The sequence below is a fragment of the Marmota marmota genome, unplaced genomic scaffold (genome assembly GCF_001458135.2).
Source record: "Marmota marmota marmota unplaced genomic scaffold, marMar, whole genome shotgun sequence".
In the NCBI taxonomy this organism is placed as follows: domain Eukaryota; kingdom Metazoa; phylum Chordata; class Mammalia; order Rodentia; family Sciuridae; genus Marmota; species Marmota marmota.
The window spans coordinates 15,257,966-15,276,018 of NW_025999853.1; the positions used below are offsets into that span (position 1 = coordinate 15,257,966).

The following is an 18,053-nucleotide window of genomic DNA, read 5'->3' on the forward strand; positions in this document are numbered from 1 at the left end:
ACATATTTGGTTGTAAAATAATTTACTAAAGGCACTATTGTTAAACATCAAACTAATTTTACCAATAAGGTACATCATTGTACACATAACAAAATGATTTCAAGAGATACATGGCTAGTAGGCAAACATATACAATTTTTTTTAAGTGACAGCTTTCCTATTTACAAGATCGCATCCATTCCAGGGGCAGCTCCCACTAGTTAGCTGGGAAAGGAGCATGGAGCATATATACTTATAGATCACTACTGCTAAAAAGGTCTTTCAGCTCCGAAATTCTTCCTTGGATCAGTTTTTAAAATCCTGGGTTTAGAAATCAAAATACTTGTTTTGTATTTCCCACCAAAGCATATAAACATATGGATTCAAAACCCCAAAGGAGCTAGCTGGAGGGCCCAAGCCCTACAATGTGTCCACACAAAACTGGTGAGCTCTGCTGCTTGAACAGCATCACAGAAAATGAAGAAATTATTCAAAGGTAGCTATTACATTAGCACCATAATAAACATAGCTTTTACAGCTAAAAACTAGATTGTTTTTCTCAAAAGATAACATTCATTTATAGCTCTAATGCTGAAAGCAGCTTTTCAATGTAACAATCTTAAGTACATAAGTCATAGCTTTCTCCTTAAGAGAAAAAGGTAAACAAAATACAAACTAAACAAGCATCCCAGAGGCAATAAAATCTCATTGTGCTAAAAAGCATATACAAATTAAGGCTTTACCTTGGCACATAACAATATTGAAATTATGCTGGAACAAATCACATATAAGAATTCAAGCAATTAAGGAATCAGTAGTGGGGTCCAGTTCAAACAAGTAAATGTTATGCATCCTTACATTCAACTTAACGCATTTAGCTGATGTAAGAAGGGTACTGGTAACCTCATTTCCTGAAATGGCCAATCTCGATACTAAGAATCCAAATCAGCTAAGGAACAGAGTGTTAACAGCATTTGACTCACTAATGAAAAACCCTAATTTCAGTTTCACCTTTCTAACTAGAACAAGATCTGAACATGGGAGTTCTTCCTTTGCTTTTGTAGCTTTAATACCCTTATCATATAAGCTGAAAACACCTCCTGATAACTACCACTAAACAAAGGAATGAAATGTTTGTAGGTTTTTTCACTAAATCAATGATTCTCAAGTTGGCGAAATGTTCCTACTTAGTTATGTTTCAATTAGTACATTTTTCCAACATCAGAAAAAAATGAGAGGTACTAATCTGGTTCAATAAGAGGTAAAATCTTATAAAACTGTATACCGGTGAATGAAAAGATTATTGTTCCATTTAATGTACATGAAGATCTTATTTTAGCCATTATGTCAGAACCTCTCGGTGTAGTATCTACAGTCCAGATAAAATGCCTTGAAAGTTTTAGCTACTTCCTGTTCAAATTATAACCACAGACATTGAAATGTAGCTCTCAGATCTGAAAATGTCTTTATTTTTTAGAAAATGGATTCCAGGAAGGTTAAAAAGCAATACCAGAGGGCAAAGGTGCAGAATTGGATGTAGTCATTCAAAGCATTCAAGTAAGAATATGGCAATATAAATATCCAAAAAGCATCTCTTAGGTGTTCAAAACAAAATGTATAAGTCAGTCCTAACTAATTTGAGCTTTATAGCATTTCCTAGACGGGGGGTGGGGGAAACAGTTAACATTGTAAAGTCCTGAAAGCTTTTTCCTTTGTTAATTACATTAGACAGTTTGCCTTTGATCAAATTCCTTTAAACATGGATAAAAGTATTACACAGGTCCACTGTTAAAACAGACAACATGTTGCAAATTAATTCTGGTATAATGTATTCCAACAAAGCTTAGAAAATAAAAGATGTTGAGGTGGCTTTGGACTAAGTTTAATAGTCATCTCCTCTGCTGACAACTTCTTTACAAGTCGGACGCAACAGTATGGTATGTTCAAACTGTGCTGTGTATGATCCTTTAATGTCACATAATGGTGGATATGGATCTACAATGCCCAAGTCACACAAATTCTTCAGAGCCATCAAATATTTGCTTTCTCCCAAACGATCCAGCCATCTCCGGCAGAAGGCAAGGGTGCCGAAGTTTTCATTGATGACATTCAGTAAGTGTTTTGTTCTTGGAAGCCTAAGAACAGAAAGTCCAATGTTAATGGTTGGCAAGAATTACCAACTCATTTTCCCCATTAGGAAAAACCCAAACCTTAGCTGAGTCTTCAGAAACTTTCGTTGTTACTCTTTCAACAATCAAAAGCTGGAATGTGTAATAGCCCATCCCTAATTATATATAGCAGCTGATTATGAAACCAGCTACATGGTGTGTATGGACATGTGTGTGAAACTCCTAGTGTACTAGTCTACAGAGTCATGGAAGTTCCCTTTTGTGCACCAAGCTCAAAAACCACACATAAAAGGAGGTAGAAATCCAACCTTTAATCATCTTATATAAAAAGGTTAAAAAAAAGGCAATGTAAATTGAAATAACTTTAACAATGGGAAAATACTAAGACCAAAAACCTAGGAAATACTAACTAGCTAGCAAAATAATTGGACATTATTATAATTATCAGACACTTGCCCATATAACTTTCATCTCAGGTAAAAATTTTTAACAGGCTAATCTTTCTAATACTATATTGTAGAAACTCAACTTACATAAGTGTACATTTACAAATGTATACCCTTATGTTTGTCATTATTTTTAGAAATACTGTTAATTGAGAAGAGATATATTAATTATAAATCAATGTCTCTCACCTTATTGGCACATGTCCAACATCAAAATTTTTCATGTAATGTGAACACTCCATATCGTCATGCACAACACCTTTTCCCGTACTACCAAAGGTCTCAATGGCATATACTTCTCCTTCCTTCAAAAATACATACGGGTCAAGGAAAAAAGAGAAATTCAGAACTAGTTGCAATTACCATCTCTTGACTTCCCACCTAATGCAACATGAAACATCCTGCAGCAGCAGTCTTCATTCAACCTTTCCCTGCCTTATCTCCTAAGCAAATTTTGATCTTTCTGCATTCCTTATTAAAATGCAGGGAATTTTGTTTACTGCTATACCACCAGTGTCTACTAAAAAGATTGGACCCAGGCATGGTAGCATCTGCTTGTAATCCCAGGTACTTGAGAGACTGAAGCAGGAGGACTGCAAGTTCAAGGCCTAGGCAACTAAGACATTATCTGAAAAAGAGCAGAGGATAGAGCTCAGTGATAATAGTGGGTGGCTAGGATGTGTGAGGCCCTGGGTTCAATCCATAGCACCGTGAAATAAATTTGAGACTGGTACCTAGGAGATGCTCAGTAAACATTCATTAAATGTTGAAAAACACTTTGGAAGGCCCAGCTTCCACAGCAGACTGGGCTCTGATCTGATCAGATGTGTGTTTGTACAAACATCCCAATTTCTGTCCAGGCAAGTATGAACAGTAAACTCATTTTGTTCAACAAAATGAGTTCAAATTTTGTTTAACTACCATGAGTTTTGGAAGAAAAAAATCCTACTGGCTTGTAACCCAAGAGGCTGAGGCAGTAGGATCTTGAGTTCAAAGCCAGCCTCAGCAAAAGCGAGGCACTAAACAATTCAGTGAGACCCTGTCTCTAAATGAAATACAAACTAGGGCTGGGAATGTGGCTCAGTGGTTTGAGTGCCCCTGAGTTCAATCCCCAGTACACACTCCCCCCAAAGAAGAAAAAATCCAAATACTTTTCATGGAAGTGTGTTAATGATTTACATACCTCCATTCTTGTTGCCTCCCCTCCTTTCACAATGGGCACCGTCTTCCCAGCATGTATTCTATATGGCCCAATTGAATGTCCATTCAGATTACGGATTGGCTTCACTGTCATAATAAATAGGGAAGTAAGTGTTATTCAGGGTATCTAGTAGGACAAGCAGATCCTTGGCCTTTTGGGTACAGAGTTAAGGCATTGCTTAAAAAATAAGGAATGGCTCTACTAAATAACCTCACACCTAAAGTAGTTAGATATAAACTGGACTCTAGTGGAACATATAGTTTATTTTATTTTTTTTAATTTTTATTGTTGGTTGTTCAAAACATTACATAGTTCTTGATATATCATATTTCACACTTTGATTCAAGTGGGTTATGAACTCCCATTTTTACCCCATATACAGATTGCAGAATCACATCAGTTACACATCCATTGATTTACATATTGCCATACTAGTGTCTGTTGTATTCTGCTGCCTGAACATATAGTTTATTGAAGTTATTAATTTAAAAGAATTTAAGAGGGAATGGAAAAAAATCACAGGATGACACATTAGGAGTCATCTAAGAAGTTATAAATCAGTATAAAAGTGTCACGTATGTGGGCTAGAGTTGTAGCTCAGTGGTAAAGTGCTTGCTTAGCAAGCGCAAGGCCCTGGGTTTGATCCCCAGCACTGCATAAAAATAAATAAATAAAATGCATTGGGTCCAACAACTAAAAAATACTTTTTAAAAAAGTACCATGTATGCAAATGATTAAAAGCCAAAAATATTTATCTACATGATTATGGCAAAAGCAAGAATACTGTGCCAATTTTAATAAATGTTAAATTTTATTGTTACATCAACATTTCAAATATATATATATGTATATATTAAAATCTAAATCTCAATGTCCTGAAAACAGTGACAGAATAGACAAATCATGGCATAGTTACACAAAGGAATATTATACAACAATAAAAGCAACAAGCTAGGGATACATTTAATAAGTAGAAGAAATGCAAAGATAAAATGAGCAAAAAGGACAACTATATATACGCTCTACAACTCCATATTTTTATGAGTTCAAAATTAAGCATACTTCATCTGTTTACTGATGAATAATTAGTAAAGCAAATAAAATACTCCAGTTCCCAAGACTAGAGGAAGTTTACTAGAGGAAGACTGCTGCAACTGGAAAGGCACGTGAGTGCTATGGTGTGAATATGTCCTCTAAAGTTCATGTATTTGGAAATGATCACCAATGCAGTGGTATTGGAAAGTGACGCCTAATCGAAGATATTTGGTCACGGTGACACCACCTTAATGAATGTACAGGTCAATACCACTATCAGGGGAGTGGATCCCTTATAAAAAGGCTCTTCTGTGTGCACACTGGCTCACTCCTCTGTTCCCACCTTCCCTTTGCCCTTCAAGCCATGGGCTGACACGAGAAGAAGTCCTTCACTAGATGATGGCCCCTTAATCCTGGACTTCCTAGCTTCCAAAACGACGAGAAATGAATAAATTTCTTTATAAAAATTACCTAGTCTGAGGTATTCTGTTATACTAGCACAAAATAGACTAAGCAACGGGATTGAGAGGCTTCTAGAATGCTGGTAACAGTCTTTTCTTTCAAAGGATAAGATCATAGTTTTTGGCATTTGAGATGTTGAATTTGTGTTTTGTGCATTTACAGAACTACACTTCACAATTAAAAAAAAAGAAAAAGTTTAGAAAAATCTATTTCTATAGTTTTAGAATCTCCAGTATAAAGCTACCTTTATTCTGTAGTAGAATTGGAAAGTAAGATTTAAAAAAAAATTTTTTTAAATTGTAGATGAACACAATACTTTCATTTTATTTATTTTTATGTGGTGCCAGGGATCAAACCCAGTGCCTCATGCATTGCTAGGCAAGCACTTTACCAGTGAGCCATATCCCTGGCCCAGGAAGTAAAACTTTTTAAAAACTGTTAACAGTTAAATGACGTGTTAAATACAAAGTTAGGGCGGGTTATGTAAAAAAAAAAAACAATTAGCTTTTTTAATTCCTCTTATACAAAATAATCTGTTTTTATTTTAAAATTTAAACCTCATTACTCTAAAGACCTGCCTGGCAAACTGACCACACAAGCCTATCAAAAACATTTTTATCTTAAGAAGTTTCTTGGCTACACCTTCCTAGAATATACCAGTTTCAGAGACAGAAATGGTACAGGGATACTCATTTTTATTTATACATGCTGTGACAGAAGTAGACTAATTCTGATGCCAATAGCTTTAAAAGTAAACTTTCCAATCCTTTGGTTTCTTGATCAAAGGCACTTCCCTGATGACCCAGTTCTGCTGTGGTTTTTGGAATGAGTACTCCTAAAAGTTTAGAACAAAGTCTATTTCTTTATCTTTCTATTATCATTATTTTTCTAATATGCTTTCTGCTTAAATTAGTAAAAATAAATTGTTGCCTTCTAACTAAGAACCTTTATTAATACTCTAAGAAGTATCCAAATAGGTGCTGAAATAATACAACCTAAACTGTTGCATTAGCTTAGTGAAAGAGACAAGAAAACAGGTATTAAGGATCCTAATAATAATGAAGGTTAGAACTACACAGTAAATCAAATTGTCATCTATTACAACTTGAAAGGCAGATCACATGCCAACAAACTGCAGAATTGTGAGAGAACAAACTGTAAAAATGGAGGACATTGGTGTAATGCTGGCTAATATTGGAATTTCCAAGAATTTTCACAAATTCTCAATTCAGTCTAGAAGTACTTTTCACGCATACTGCTATTCAGTACAGGTTGCCACAAATTCGGAAAGAAAAGAGTCACAAATTCGGAAAGAAAAAAACACTCTTCATTAGATGATGGCAACGAACCTAGAAACCAGAAGGCCAAACTTATAGACCCCACAAATACCTCAAAATAATTTGGCATTTATTCTCTTAATTTCCGTTTTATCCATGGACAGAAAATAATTCTGGGAAGCTCGTGTCTGAGGCATAACATAAATAGCCAATCCTAAAACAGTTTCTAACTTCTTAAAAAGAACCGGGAAAACAATATTTCACAAAGAAAAGCAACCTGGAAAAGAACCCTTAACTAAGGGACGAGCTAATTTAAATCCACTGCTTTTCATATGAATTAAGTTTTTAAAAATTTCACATAATAAAAGCCAGAAACAAAATATATAAATTATGGGAGGTAATCTAATCCTATGACTTTCAGCTCTTCCAAATATTTTTTTTCAGTTGAGCTTCTGGGGAAAGACAGAGACCGTAGGAGAGGGCTATTAAGGTGTCAGGATTAATGCTGAGTAAAAGATCCTTTTTCTTCAAATAAGAGTGATAAAATTATAAGAACAGAGAAGAAGTATGATTTTCTTTTTGCATCAGGGCAAAAATTAAGGGATATTTGGTTTCTTTAGTTATTTTTCTCTTCAAGAAAGTAATTTCCTGAGAGAAGGAAAAAAAAGACTTGAGAGGATCTTGACCAAGGACTATATTCATGAGACATCCAGAACTGGGGGAAAGAATAGGGAGAAATGACAAGTATTTGCTGAGTGCCTAAGTTCCAGGAACTGTTATATTTCTCAAAAACAAATCCCATGATTAATCCTATAGTCAAAGAAACTTGGGTACTTACAGGTTATAGGATTTATCTAAGATCAAAGTTAGACATGTCTAACCTCAAAGTTCGTTTCTTCATTATCTCACAATATTTCCTCTCCAACGGTTAACAGCCTTAGAGTATTCTGGCTTCAACTGATGTTCTGAGGGCTAGTGACTAAATGTGCATGAAAGTCACAGAAATAATGAAGTTGAAGGTACAGATGAAAGAGAAGAATTAACACTGACATGAGGGCTAGGCAGGAGAAAGGACATTCAACCATGATGCAACCGAGAGAGTGTCCCACCAGAGGGAATGAATATATGTGTGTGTGTACATTTTTTTGGGGGGGGGGGGGAAGGGGGTGTTGGGATCGAACCCAGGGCCTAATGCATGCTAAGCATACATATTCTACCACTTGAAGTACACCCCTAGCCCCCAAAGGTTATAAAAAAGGAAATGGAAGACATTTACAGTAAGGGAAATTAAATAGCTAGAGAAAAAAAAAAAAAAGACTAATAGTTGTCTAAGAGAACAAGACTGCTGGTAAGTTTCAGTATTCACACATGGGAAAGGACTGTTATGGAGACGAGAGCCACTGAGTTATCAGGTAACTGGTAATACCTAGAGGGATGACATGACTGAATGACATGAATTTACTGAGAGACAAGGAAGCAGGACGAGCCTCCACTCAAAAGTCCACAAATGACAAACAGACGTGGTTAAGAAATAGTCTGCAAGAAAATTATTAGAACAGAGTTATAGAGAGTCATAAGCACAGATCAGGAAGAACTATGGCTGGGGATGGTCAGATAGAATCTGGGAGCTGGAAGAAGGCTGAACTGATGGAAATGGATGCAGCACACCAGAAATATTGGGAGAATCATCAGTAGAAAGGGACTCTGGCTTTTCCCTAATCCTTGATTTTACTAGTTATAGAAATTAGTTCAAATTTTGGCTACCTTAGAATAATTTCCCAGATGACTTGTCAGTGACCATAGTACTTCTAGCATGCACCTAAGAGTTGATCCAAAGAAAGCAATCAACAGTAGTTTGAAAAAATTAATTTCAAAATAAGATACATTTTTAAAGACCATACCTTGATATGTCTTCCCATCTATTTCAACTTCATAGGATTCCATAACTTCTTGGATGGCCTCACCAACATCACATAGACGAACATCAATTCCAGCACACTAAAAAAAGAATAAAGTAAACTTTGTTTTTCACAGAGTAAAGTTATGCAGTGACTTAATTTCTTAGTATTTAAAAATAAAGGACAATCAGAAAAACTGCTTTGTACATCATAAATACCTGTATAAAAGACTTTGGGGAATATTCTGGAAAGATGGTGAAATAAGAAACACCAGGAGTAAACCCAAGTTTCTTTGACTATAATAAAATTAATGATGTGGTTTGTTTCTGAGCAATGTAAGGAACATATAATCAGGAATTTGTACCAGAAATATGTGTCCCTACCCAGACAACAAAAGCATTGGCAAAATCTATCTGATGGACCTATGGAAATGCTGGAAATCTACTGAAGTTAAAACCTGCATGGGAAGCATCAGGTGGTTCCTATAATAACCTCCACACAGCTGGGCTAAGCCAGAAGTAGCAGAAAAGAAACTGTCTCAAATATCTTGGAGGGGGCTGAGGGCGCAGCTCAGTGGTAGAGTTGCTTGCCTAACATGCTCCAGGCTGTGGGTTCAATCCCCAGCACCACCACCAAACACACACACACACACACACACACACACACACACACACACACACATCTTGGACTTCCTAACTTCCTCACTTTTGTCTTTTTCCTCTTTTAGGAGCTAAACATTAAAGATCAGTACATTCAAAACAATATATGAGATCATTAAAAAGGGAGCACACATACCCAGGGGAAAATGCCCAGAAAAAATTTGAGAAGACCTTAAGTTTACATAGCAGGAGGACTCTTGACAGGGAACACTTGCAATAAAGAAAGAGAAGAGGGCTTGGGGCTGTAGCTCAGTGGCAGAGCGCTTGCCTAGCATGTGTGAAGCACTGGGTTCAATCCTTAGCACCAAATAAAAATAAACATATAAAATAAAGGCATTCTGTCCATCTATAACTACAAAAAGGGGGGTGGGGATCAGTTTGCATACAAATTGGGAAAAAGTAGCCCATTCAAAGGAAACAAATCAATCAGCAGAAACTATTCTGAAAGATATGTGAGGGAGATCTACTGGACAAAGACTTTAAAACCACTACCTTAAAGTTGTCCCAAGAATTAAAGGAAGATATGAAGTCCAACAAAAAAATGTATGAACAAAATGGAGATATCAAGAGATTTAAAAAACCTTAAGGAAACCAAAAAAAGTGCAGTAACCAAAATGAAAATCTTTCTAGTGAGAAGGATTCCTTTTTAACTTGTACACAAATGTTTATTAACCAACAGCATCATATTAACAAAGAGTGTCCATCATTGGCAGAAATACAAAGAAAGGATCACCAAAACTGAAGATAAGAGGACCCATAGGTTACTATCAACTAGACCAATATATGCACTGTAGGAGTCTCAGAAGGAGAAGAGAAACAGGGGCAGAGAGAGAATGTAAAGAAAAAATGTCTGTTCCCTACCATATTTGATGAAAGACACAAATATTCAAGAAGTTTAATAAATGCCAAGAGATAAACTCAGAGACCTATATACCAAGACACACTGTAATAAAAACTTTCTAGAGACAGTGTGAATCTTGAAAGCAACAAGAAAGAAATGACTCAGTACATATAAGGAATCCTCAATTAGATTATAAGCAGAGTTCTCATCAGAAATTCCAAAGGCAAGAAGGTAGTAAGATTATATATTCAAAATGCTAAAATATAAAACTGTCAACTAAGAATTCTATATCCAGCAAACTTGTCTTTCAAAAGTAAGGTAGAAAAATAAAGGCATTCCCAGATAAACAAGGCTGAGAGAGTTTAGTACTACTAGGTTTACCATGTAGGAAATGCTCAAGGAAGTCCCACAAAGTATACAATGAAAGGGCACTAGACAGTAACTCAATCATATGAAGAACTAATTGCTACCATTAGTCTAATGATGATTTCTAACTCCACTTTTTCTTTTTTACATGACATAACTAAGATATTTTTTAAAACTTAGTTTTAATCTAAATGTTATTATGGTATGTATCGTGGTAAAAATTTAAGTTGGAAAATGTGTACATGGTTCAAAAAAATTCACACTGAGGATTTAACTTTAAAATATTAAGTGTAATCCTCATGGTAACCATAGAGAAAATATCTATAGAATAGGCACAAAAAAGAAATGAGAAGTAAACATTTCATTACAAAAACATCAATTAAACAAAGAGAGCAATGTAGGAAATGAGAGACAAAAGAGTTACAAGTTATACAGAAAAATAGCAAAATGAAACCATACCTTCCTTTATCAGTAATATGGATTAAACTCTCAATGAAAAGTCACAGATTAGCAGAATGCATAAAAACGCATGATCTAACTACATGCTATATATCTAAGAAATCTGCTTAGCTCCAAAGGCATAAATAAACTGAATATGAAAACATAGAAAAAGACATTTTATGCACACAGTAACCAAAACAGCTACTCCAATATCCAACAAAATAAAACTTAAAAAACAATAACAGCAAACAAAGGCAAGGAGAGATAAGGAAGACATCAAATTTCAATAAAAGGTTCAATGGAACAAGATATAGCAATTATAAACACCAATAACAGACCATTAAAATATACAAAGCAAACACTAACAGAACTGAAAGGATTAACAGACAAATCTCCAATAACAGCTGGAAATGTCAATACTATACTCTCACTAACAAATAAAACAAACCCAACAGAAGATAAACAAGAGGACTTAATAAATAAACTAGATCTAACAGACATACACACACAGTTGGAATTTCTACAACAGAGAACATGTATACTTCTCAGGTACATAAAGGACATTTTCCAAGATAGAATATATGGTTAGGCCATATATTAAGTCTCACCAGAATTTAGATTAGATAGATACTATCCAAGTTATCCTCTCCAATAACAATGAGGTGAAGAAAAATTAATAATGAAATTAAATCTTGAAAATTCACAAAATTGTGGAAATTAAACAATACATTCTTAAAAAAACTAATAGATTAAAGAAGACATCAGGAGGGTAATTAGAAAATAAAAATACAAGCCCGGTGCAGGTACACGCCTGTAGTCCCAACTACTGAGGAGAATGAAGCAGGAGGATCACTTGAGCCCAGAAGTTCATGGCCAGACTGGGCAACATACAGAGATTCAAAAAAAACAGGGGAAAGCAAAGTGAAAACACAACATACCAAAACTTATGGGATACAATAAAAGCAGTACTAATGGATAAATTTATAGCTATAAGTGCTTACATTACAAAACAAAAAAGATCTCAAATCAATAACATAATATTACAATTTAACCCATTAAGTGTCAAGTTTTCAATTCTGTGACTATTTCAACAAAATAGACACAGGTGCACTAAAATATGTTAGAAATCATAATCTAGAGCTTATGTATTATTATAATTACATTCATTATTATTATGTAGTATATACTGTATTTAAGTTTCTATAGGTTGTCCACAATTGGACAATGGGACAAAACAGTTAAGGAACTTTCTAGAAAAAGAAAAACAAACTAAACCCAAAACTAGCAGAAGGAAGGAAATAATTAGAGCAAAGATACATGAATTAGAGAAAATAGAAAAAAAAAAAAGATTAACAAAACTGATAATTCTCTAGATAGACTAAGGAAAAAAAAACTTAAATTACTAAAATGAGAAAGTGGAATATTACTATTGATTCTACAGAAATAAAACAATGATTCTGAGAGAACCACAAACAACCACACATTTACAAGTAGATAACCTGGATGAAATGGACAAAATCCTAAACACAAAACCTATTGAGACTAAATCATAAAGAAATACAAAATCTGAATCGACTTGTAACTACTAAGGAAACTGAATCAGTAATCAAAATTCTTCTGACAAAGAAAATTCCTGGATCTGATGGCATCACTATGAATTCTATCACTTAAACAACTAATACTGGGGGTGCAGCAGAATGATAGAGAGCTTGGCTAGCATACTCAAGGTCATGGTTTTAATCCACAGAACCTCAAAACAAAAACTAATACCAACCCTTCTCAAATTTCTTCAAAAAATTGAAAAGGACAGAATGAACTATCTTATGAGATCAGCATTAATTTGATATAAAAGCAAAACAACGACACTATAAGAAAACTACAGATCAGTATCTCTTAATAAACACTTTATACAAAATCCTCAACAAATATTACCAAACTTAATCCTACAGCATATTAAAAGGATTACACACCATGACTAAGTGAGATTTACTCCTGGAATGCAAAGGTAGTTCCACATATAAAAATCAATGCAAACATACAAATTTGAAGGGGAGAAAAGTACATGATTATCTTCGTGCATAAAAAGCATCTGACAGCTAGGCATGGTGGTTGTAACACATCCTATGAACCTAGCTATTTGGAAGGCTAGGGAAGGAGGATGGCGAGTTTAAGGCCAGCCTGGGCAACTTAGCAAAAGCCTGTTTCCAAATAAAATCAAAATAGACTAGGGATGTAGCTCAGTAGCATAGTACCTGCCCAGTATGTATAAGACTCTAGGTTTAATCTCCAACCCAATACTGAAAAGGGGGGAAGGGGGGAGCATTTGTCAAAATTCAATGTAATTCTATGATTAAAAATACTCAACAAATTAAGAACAGAAGGAGGGTTGGGTATGTAGCTCAGTGATAAGAGTGCTTGGCTAACACATGCATGACCCTAGGTTTGATACTCAGCACTGAAGGAAAGAATATGTATATATTTAAGAGTAGAAGGAAACCACCTTCAACATATGAAAAGTCAGGTGCCTATAAGAAATCTACAGTAAACACAATACTCAACAGCAAAAATGTTTTCTCTAAGACCAAAAGTAAGGCAAGACAGAATGACTACACTGATATTTTTATTCAACCCTGGAAGTTCAAATCAGATTAAGCAAGAAAAGGAAACAAAAGGTATCTAAATTGGAAAGAAAGAAGTAAAACTATCTCTGTTTACAGATGATATGATGTTACAGGTAGAAAACCCTAAGATTCCACAACAATAAATAAAAACACTATAAAAACTAACAAATTCAGCAAAGTAGAGGATATAAAGTTGAACACAAAGTCTGTTGCATTTCTATACATTTAACAATCTGAAAGAAATTAACTTAAGCAAGGAAATAATCCTATATAATGAAAACTACAAAACATTGTTGAAAGATATTTTAAGAGACATAAACGAAGTCATATTCCATGTCCACAAACTGTATTACTTAAGATTACGACATTTATACTACCTGAAGCCATCTACAGATTAAATGCAATCCTCATCAAAATCTCAATGGTGGGACTAAAATGTAGCTCAGTTTTAGAGGGCTTGCCTAGCATGCCAAAGCCGCAGCAACAACAACAACAAAAAAAATCCCAATGGTGTTTCTCATAGAAATAAAAAACTCCACTCTAAAATTCAAATGGCACCCCAAGGGATGCTGCATAGCCAAAACAATCTTGAAAAATAAGCACAAAAATGGAGGATTCATACCTTCTATTTCAAAACTTACTACAAAGCTACAGTAATTAATAGTGTGGGACTTGCATAAAACAGACATAGATGGATGGAATAAAGCCTAGAAATAACACTCATACAGATTGTCAAATATTTTGGACAAGTGTGCCAAGACTGCCCAATGGGGAAAAGACAGTCTTTACAACAAATGCTGCTGGGAAAACTGGATAACCATATACAAATGAATAAAGATGGACCCTTCCTCACCTAATGCTATATCCAAAAGTTAAAATGGATAACAGACCTAAATTTAAGACCTAAAACTTACTCTTAAAAGCAAACACTGGGCACAAACTTCAAAATGCTGGATTTGGGCAATAATTTCTTCGATGTAATACCAAAAATCCACAACAAAAGGAAAAAAAAAACACTGGACTTCATGAAAACATTTTATGCATCAATATGAAAACAATAAAAAGGAACTCACAAAGTAGAAGAAAATATTTGCAAATCACCTGATAAGAGATTGATATTCAGAATATATAGAGGACTCCTGAAACTCAACAACAAAACAACCTAATTTAAAAAATGGGCAACGGACTTGAATAGATCTCTTCCCCAAGATGATATACAAATGACTTGGAAGCAATGAAAAGATGCTCCCCTCACTAATAATTAGGGAACTGAAAATCAAAACTACAATGAGACACTACATCACATTCATTAGGATGACTACTATTAAAGAAAAGAACCAGGCATGGTGGTAGATGCCTGTAATCCCAGAGGCTCTGGAGGCTAATCCCAGAGGCAGGAGAATTTCCAAATTCAAAGCCAGCCTCAGCAACTTAGTGAAAACATGCCTCAGAAAATAAAAAGAGCTGGGGATATGACTCAGTGGTTAAGCACCCTTGGGTTCAATCCATGGTACAAAAAATAATCCCCCCCCCAAAAAAATGGAAAAAAAAAAAAAAACTACTCAGATAAATAGGTGAAGTTAAAGATGCAGAGAAACTGGAACCTTTTTTGTTTGCAGATGGACATAATACCTTTATTTATTTATTTTTATGTGGTGCCAAGGATTGAGCCCAATTCCTCACACATACTAGGCAAACACTCTACCACTGAGCTACAGACCTTTCTTTATGCACTGTTAGGTTAGAGGAAATGTAAAATGTAGAGCCATATGGCAAAAAGTTTAAAACAATTACCATATGATTCAGTAATTCATTTCTGGGTACATAACCCAAAGAACTGACAAACAAGGTGTTTTAAAGATATCTGTACTTGTGGGGAAGGGGGGTCTGGGGGCAGGAAAGATGGTGAAATGAGACAGACATCACTGCCCTAGGTACACGCATGACACACACATATGGTGCAATGCTCCATGGTGTACAACCAGTGAAATGAAAAATTGTGCTGCAGTTGTGTACAATGAATCAAAATGTATTCTGCTGTCATATACCTAATTAAAATAAATAATAAAAATAAAAAGATATCTGTACTCTCATATTATAGCAGCATTATTCATTCACAAGAGCTAAAACAAGGAAATAACCCAAATGTCCATCAATACATGAATGGATGAGCAAATGTGGTACACACATAAAATTTTCTTTCTTTCTATATTTTCAATTGTTGCATTATAATTATATATAAATGAGATTCAATGTTACATATTCATACACTCAAAAATATAACAATATAATGTGGTCAATACTGTTCCCGATATACAATAAATTATTCGGTCTTATAAATTCCAACACAAGTCACAACATGAGTAAAGCTTGAGGATATTATGCTAAGTGAATAAACTAATCACAAAATGAATACTATGATTCCACTTACACAGCAAAGCACTTATATTAGTCAAAATCAAAGACAGTATAGTGGTTTTTGCCAGGGGTTAGTGAAGAAGGAAAAATCAGGAGCTACTATTTAATAAGTATGAAGTTTCAGTTTTACCAGATGAAAAGAGTTATGAAAATGAATGCTGGTAACAGCTGCAAAATATTATGAATGTACTTAAAGCCAATGAATTGTATACTTAGAAACGGTTAAGATGGCAAATGTTATGTAGTATGTATTATAACACACACACACACATTCACACACTACATGGTGGTGATTGGGGGAAGCTAGGCTGCACCAGGGATTTGTAAGAAGGAAAGATGAACTGGCAGATCAGAGGATTTGAAGGGAAGTGAAAATATTCTGTATGATACTATAATGGTGAATATGGCATTACATATTTGTAAAAACCCACAAAATGGGGGCTGGGGATATGGCTTAGTGACAGAGTACCTAGCATCTACAAGGACCTCAGTTCAATATCCAATACAATCCCAAAAAACTCGGAAAAACAAAACAACAAAAACTCACCACAGAATGTACAAAACTAAGGGGGATGGGGTTGTGGCTCAGAGGTAGAGCGCTCACTTGCCTAGCACAGGTGAGGCCCTGGGTTTGATACTCAGCACCACATAAAAAAATAAATAAAATCTAAACGTATTGTGTCCACCTACAACTAAAAAATATTAAAAAAAAAAAAAATAATGTACAAAACTAAGAATGAAGCCTAATGTAAACTAAGGAATCTGAATGTTTATGATGTCAATGTTAGTTCACTGGTTTTAACAAATGTACCTCTTGTTGGGGGATGTTGACAGTAGAGGAAGTAATACATAGGTGGTGACATGAAAAAATCTCTATACTATCTGCTTAATTTTGTTGTGACTCTAAAACCGCTCAAAAAATAAAGCCTATTTACAAAAAAAAAAAAAAAAAAAAAACCACAACAAAAAACAGCCAACTTGGCAGGCAAAAATAGATTCAAACTCTTAAGTTTTAATAAATACTAGAAAAGATGAATTTTAAAAAAGCCTTTGGTATACTTATTACACACTTAAGACTCTAGAGGCACTGAAATAAGTAATTCACCTTAACTACCCACAGACTATAAAACAGAGTATAAAATGCTTAAAACATGTTCTATGAAATGGTGCTTACAGTTCACATACCTTTATTCCAGTATTAGTGGCATCTTTTACAGCTTTTAATAATGCATCATACTTGGGATTAAAAGTGACAGTAAAAGCACAGTCAATAATCCTACCTGAAAGAACAACAATTCATCTGTAAGTTTATTTTCAGTTACTCAATTTATTTAATTTATAGCATTTAATCTACCAACCTCGATAGTTAAAAGGAAAACATAATGATGGGCTCAAGAAAGGCAGCATTCTAAGTTTCCAGAGATCATTCATAACCAAAGGGGGTGGGGGAGGAAGTACACAAAGATTTCAGACTGAAATGTGTAATTCCCGAGTTCATCTGTTAGACTGTAATATTAATTCACTACTCTCTCAGACAGCTATGTGAACAAACAGAAATAAAAATGAAGCAAGAAAAAAGAAAAGACAATGAAATACAGAACAATGTAGGGCAAAAGAAAATGAATAAACCAAACCAATAGAATCACTGGATCCTACCTATCCAATTCAGTAAACCTTAGGTAAGTAGTTCATCTAAGTTTGCTTTCTTGCCTGTTAAGTAAGAAATAAGATACTTGGGGTTTTGGGGAGAGTTTACAAAAGTAAACAAATACCCCAAAGCTGAAAAAATTAAAGGCTCTACTATTTGAATAGATAATGTATATAACAATGACCTGACTAAAGAAACACAGGATACTTTCTATGCTTCAATACAAAGAAAATAAACCTTGATTACCCAATAGACTTCATTTTCAGTAGGATGCTTTAAAGGAAAAGAAAAAATCTCCCTCAACACATCTCTACTGAAAAGGAGACAAGAACAGAATTTGGAAGTTCAGTATTTATAGTTCCATCTAACACTATAATTCTGGAGTGGCTGGTTTTTTTCCCGAGGGGGTGGAGTAAAAGATAGGAATTATATCCATGAACTCACCACTTATATGTGTTCCAAAGTCTATCTTACAGATGTCATCATACTGCAATACTGTTGTGTCACCAGCATTGGGAGTATAATGGGCAGCACAATTATTGAGAGAACACCCAGTAGGAAAGGCCAGGCCAGCGTTTAGTCCATTCTCTTTTATTAGCTTGCGTGAACAGTCTTCCAACTTTTCACTAAAC

The 18,053-nt window shown here is 34.8% G+C and overlaps 1 protein-coding gene across 2 annotated transcripts in view; it reads right to left on the bottom strand.

The window, feature by feature from the left end:
- Positions 1 to 1,427: 1,427 nt before the first annotated feature.
- Metap2 (methionyl aminopeptidase 2) overlaps positions 1,428 to 18,053 on the bottom strand; it is a 38,763-nt gene continuing 22,137 nt past the window's right edge. For both annotated transcript variants that reach the window (XM_048803709.1, XM_015482921.2), the window contains exons 6-11: positions 17,866 to 18,047; positions 16,959 to 17,053; positions 8,431 to 8,527; positions 3,738 to 3,841; positions 2,744 to 2,859; positions 1,428 to 2,114 (exon numbers count right to left, since the gene is read on the bottom strand). In XM_048803709.1, coding sequence (XP_048659666.1) covers positions 1,862 to 2,114; positions 2,744 to 2,859; positions 3,738 to 3,841; positions 8,431 to 8,527; positions 16,959 to 17,053; positions 17,866 to 18,047 — 847 coding nt within the window. In that variant the 3' untranslated portion in view covers positions 1,428 to 1,861. The remainder of the gene's footprint in view (positions 2,115 to 2,743; positions 2,860 to 3,737; positions 3,842 to 8,430; positions 8,528 to 16,958; positions 17,054 to 17,865; positions 18,048 to 18,053) is intronic.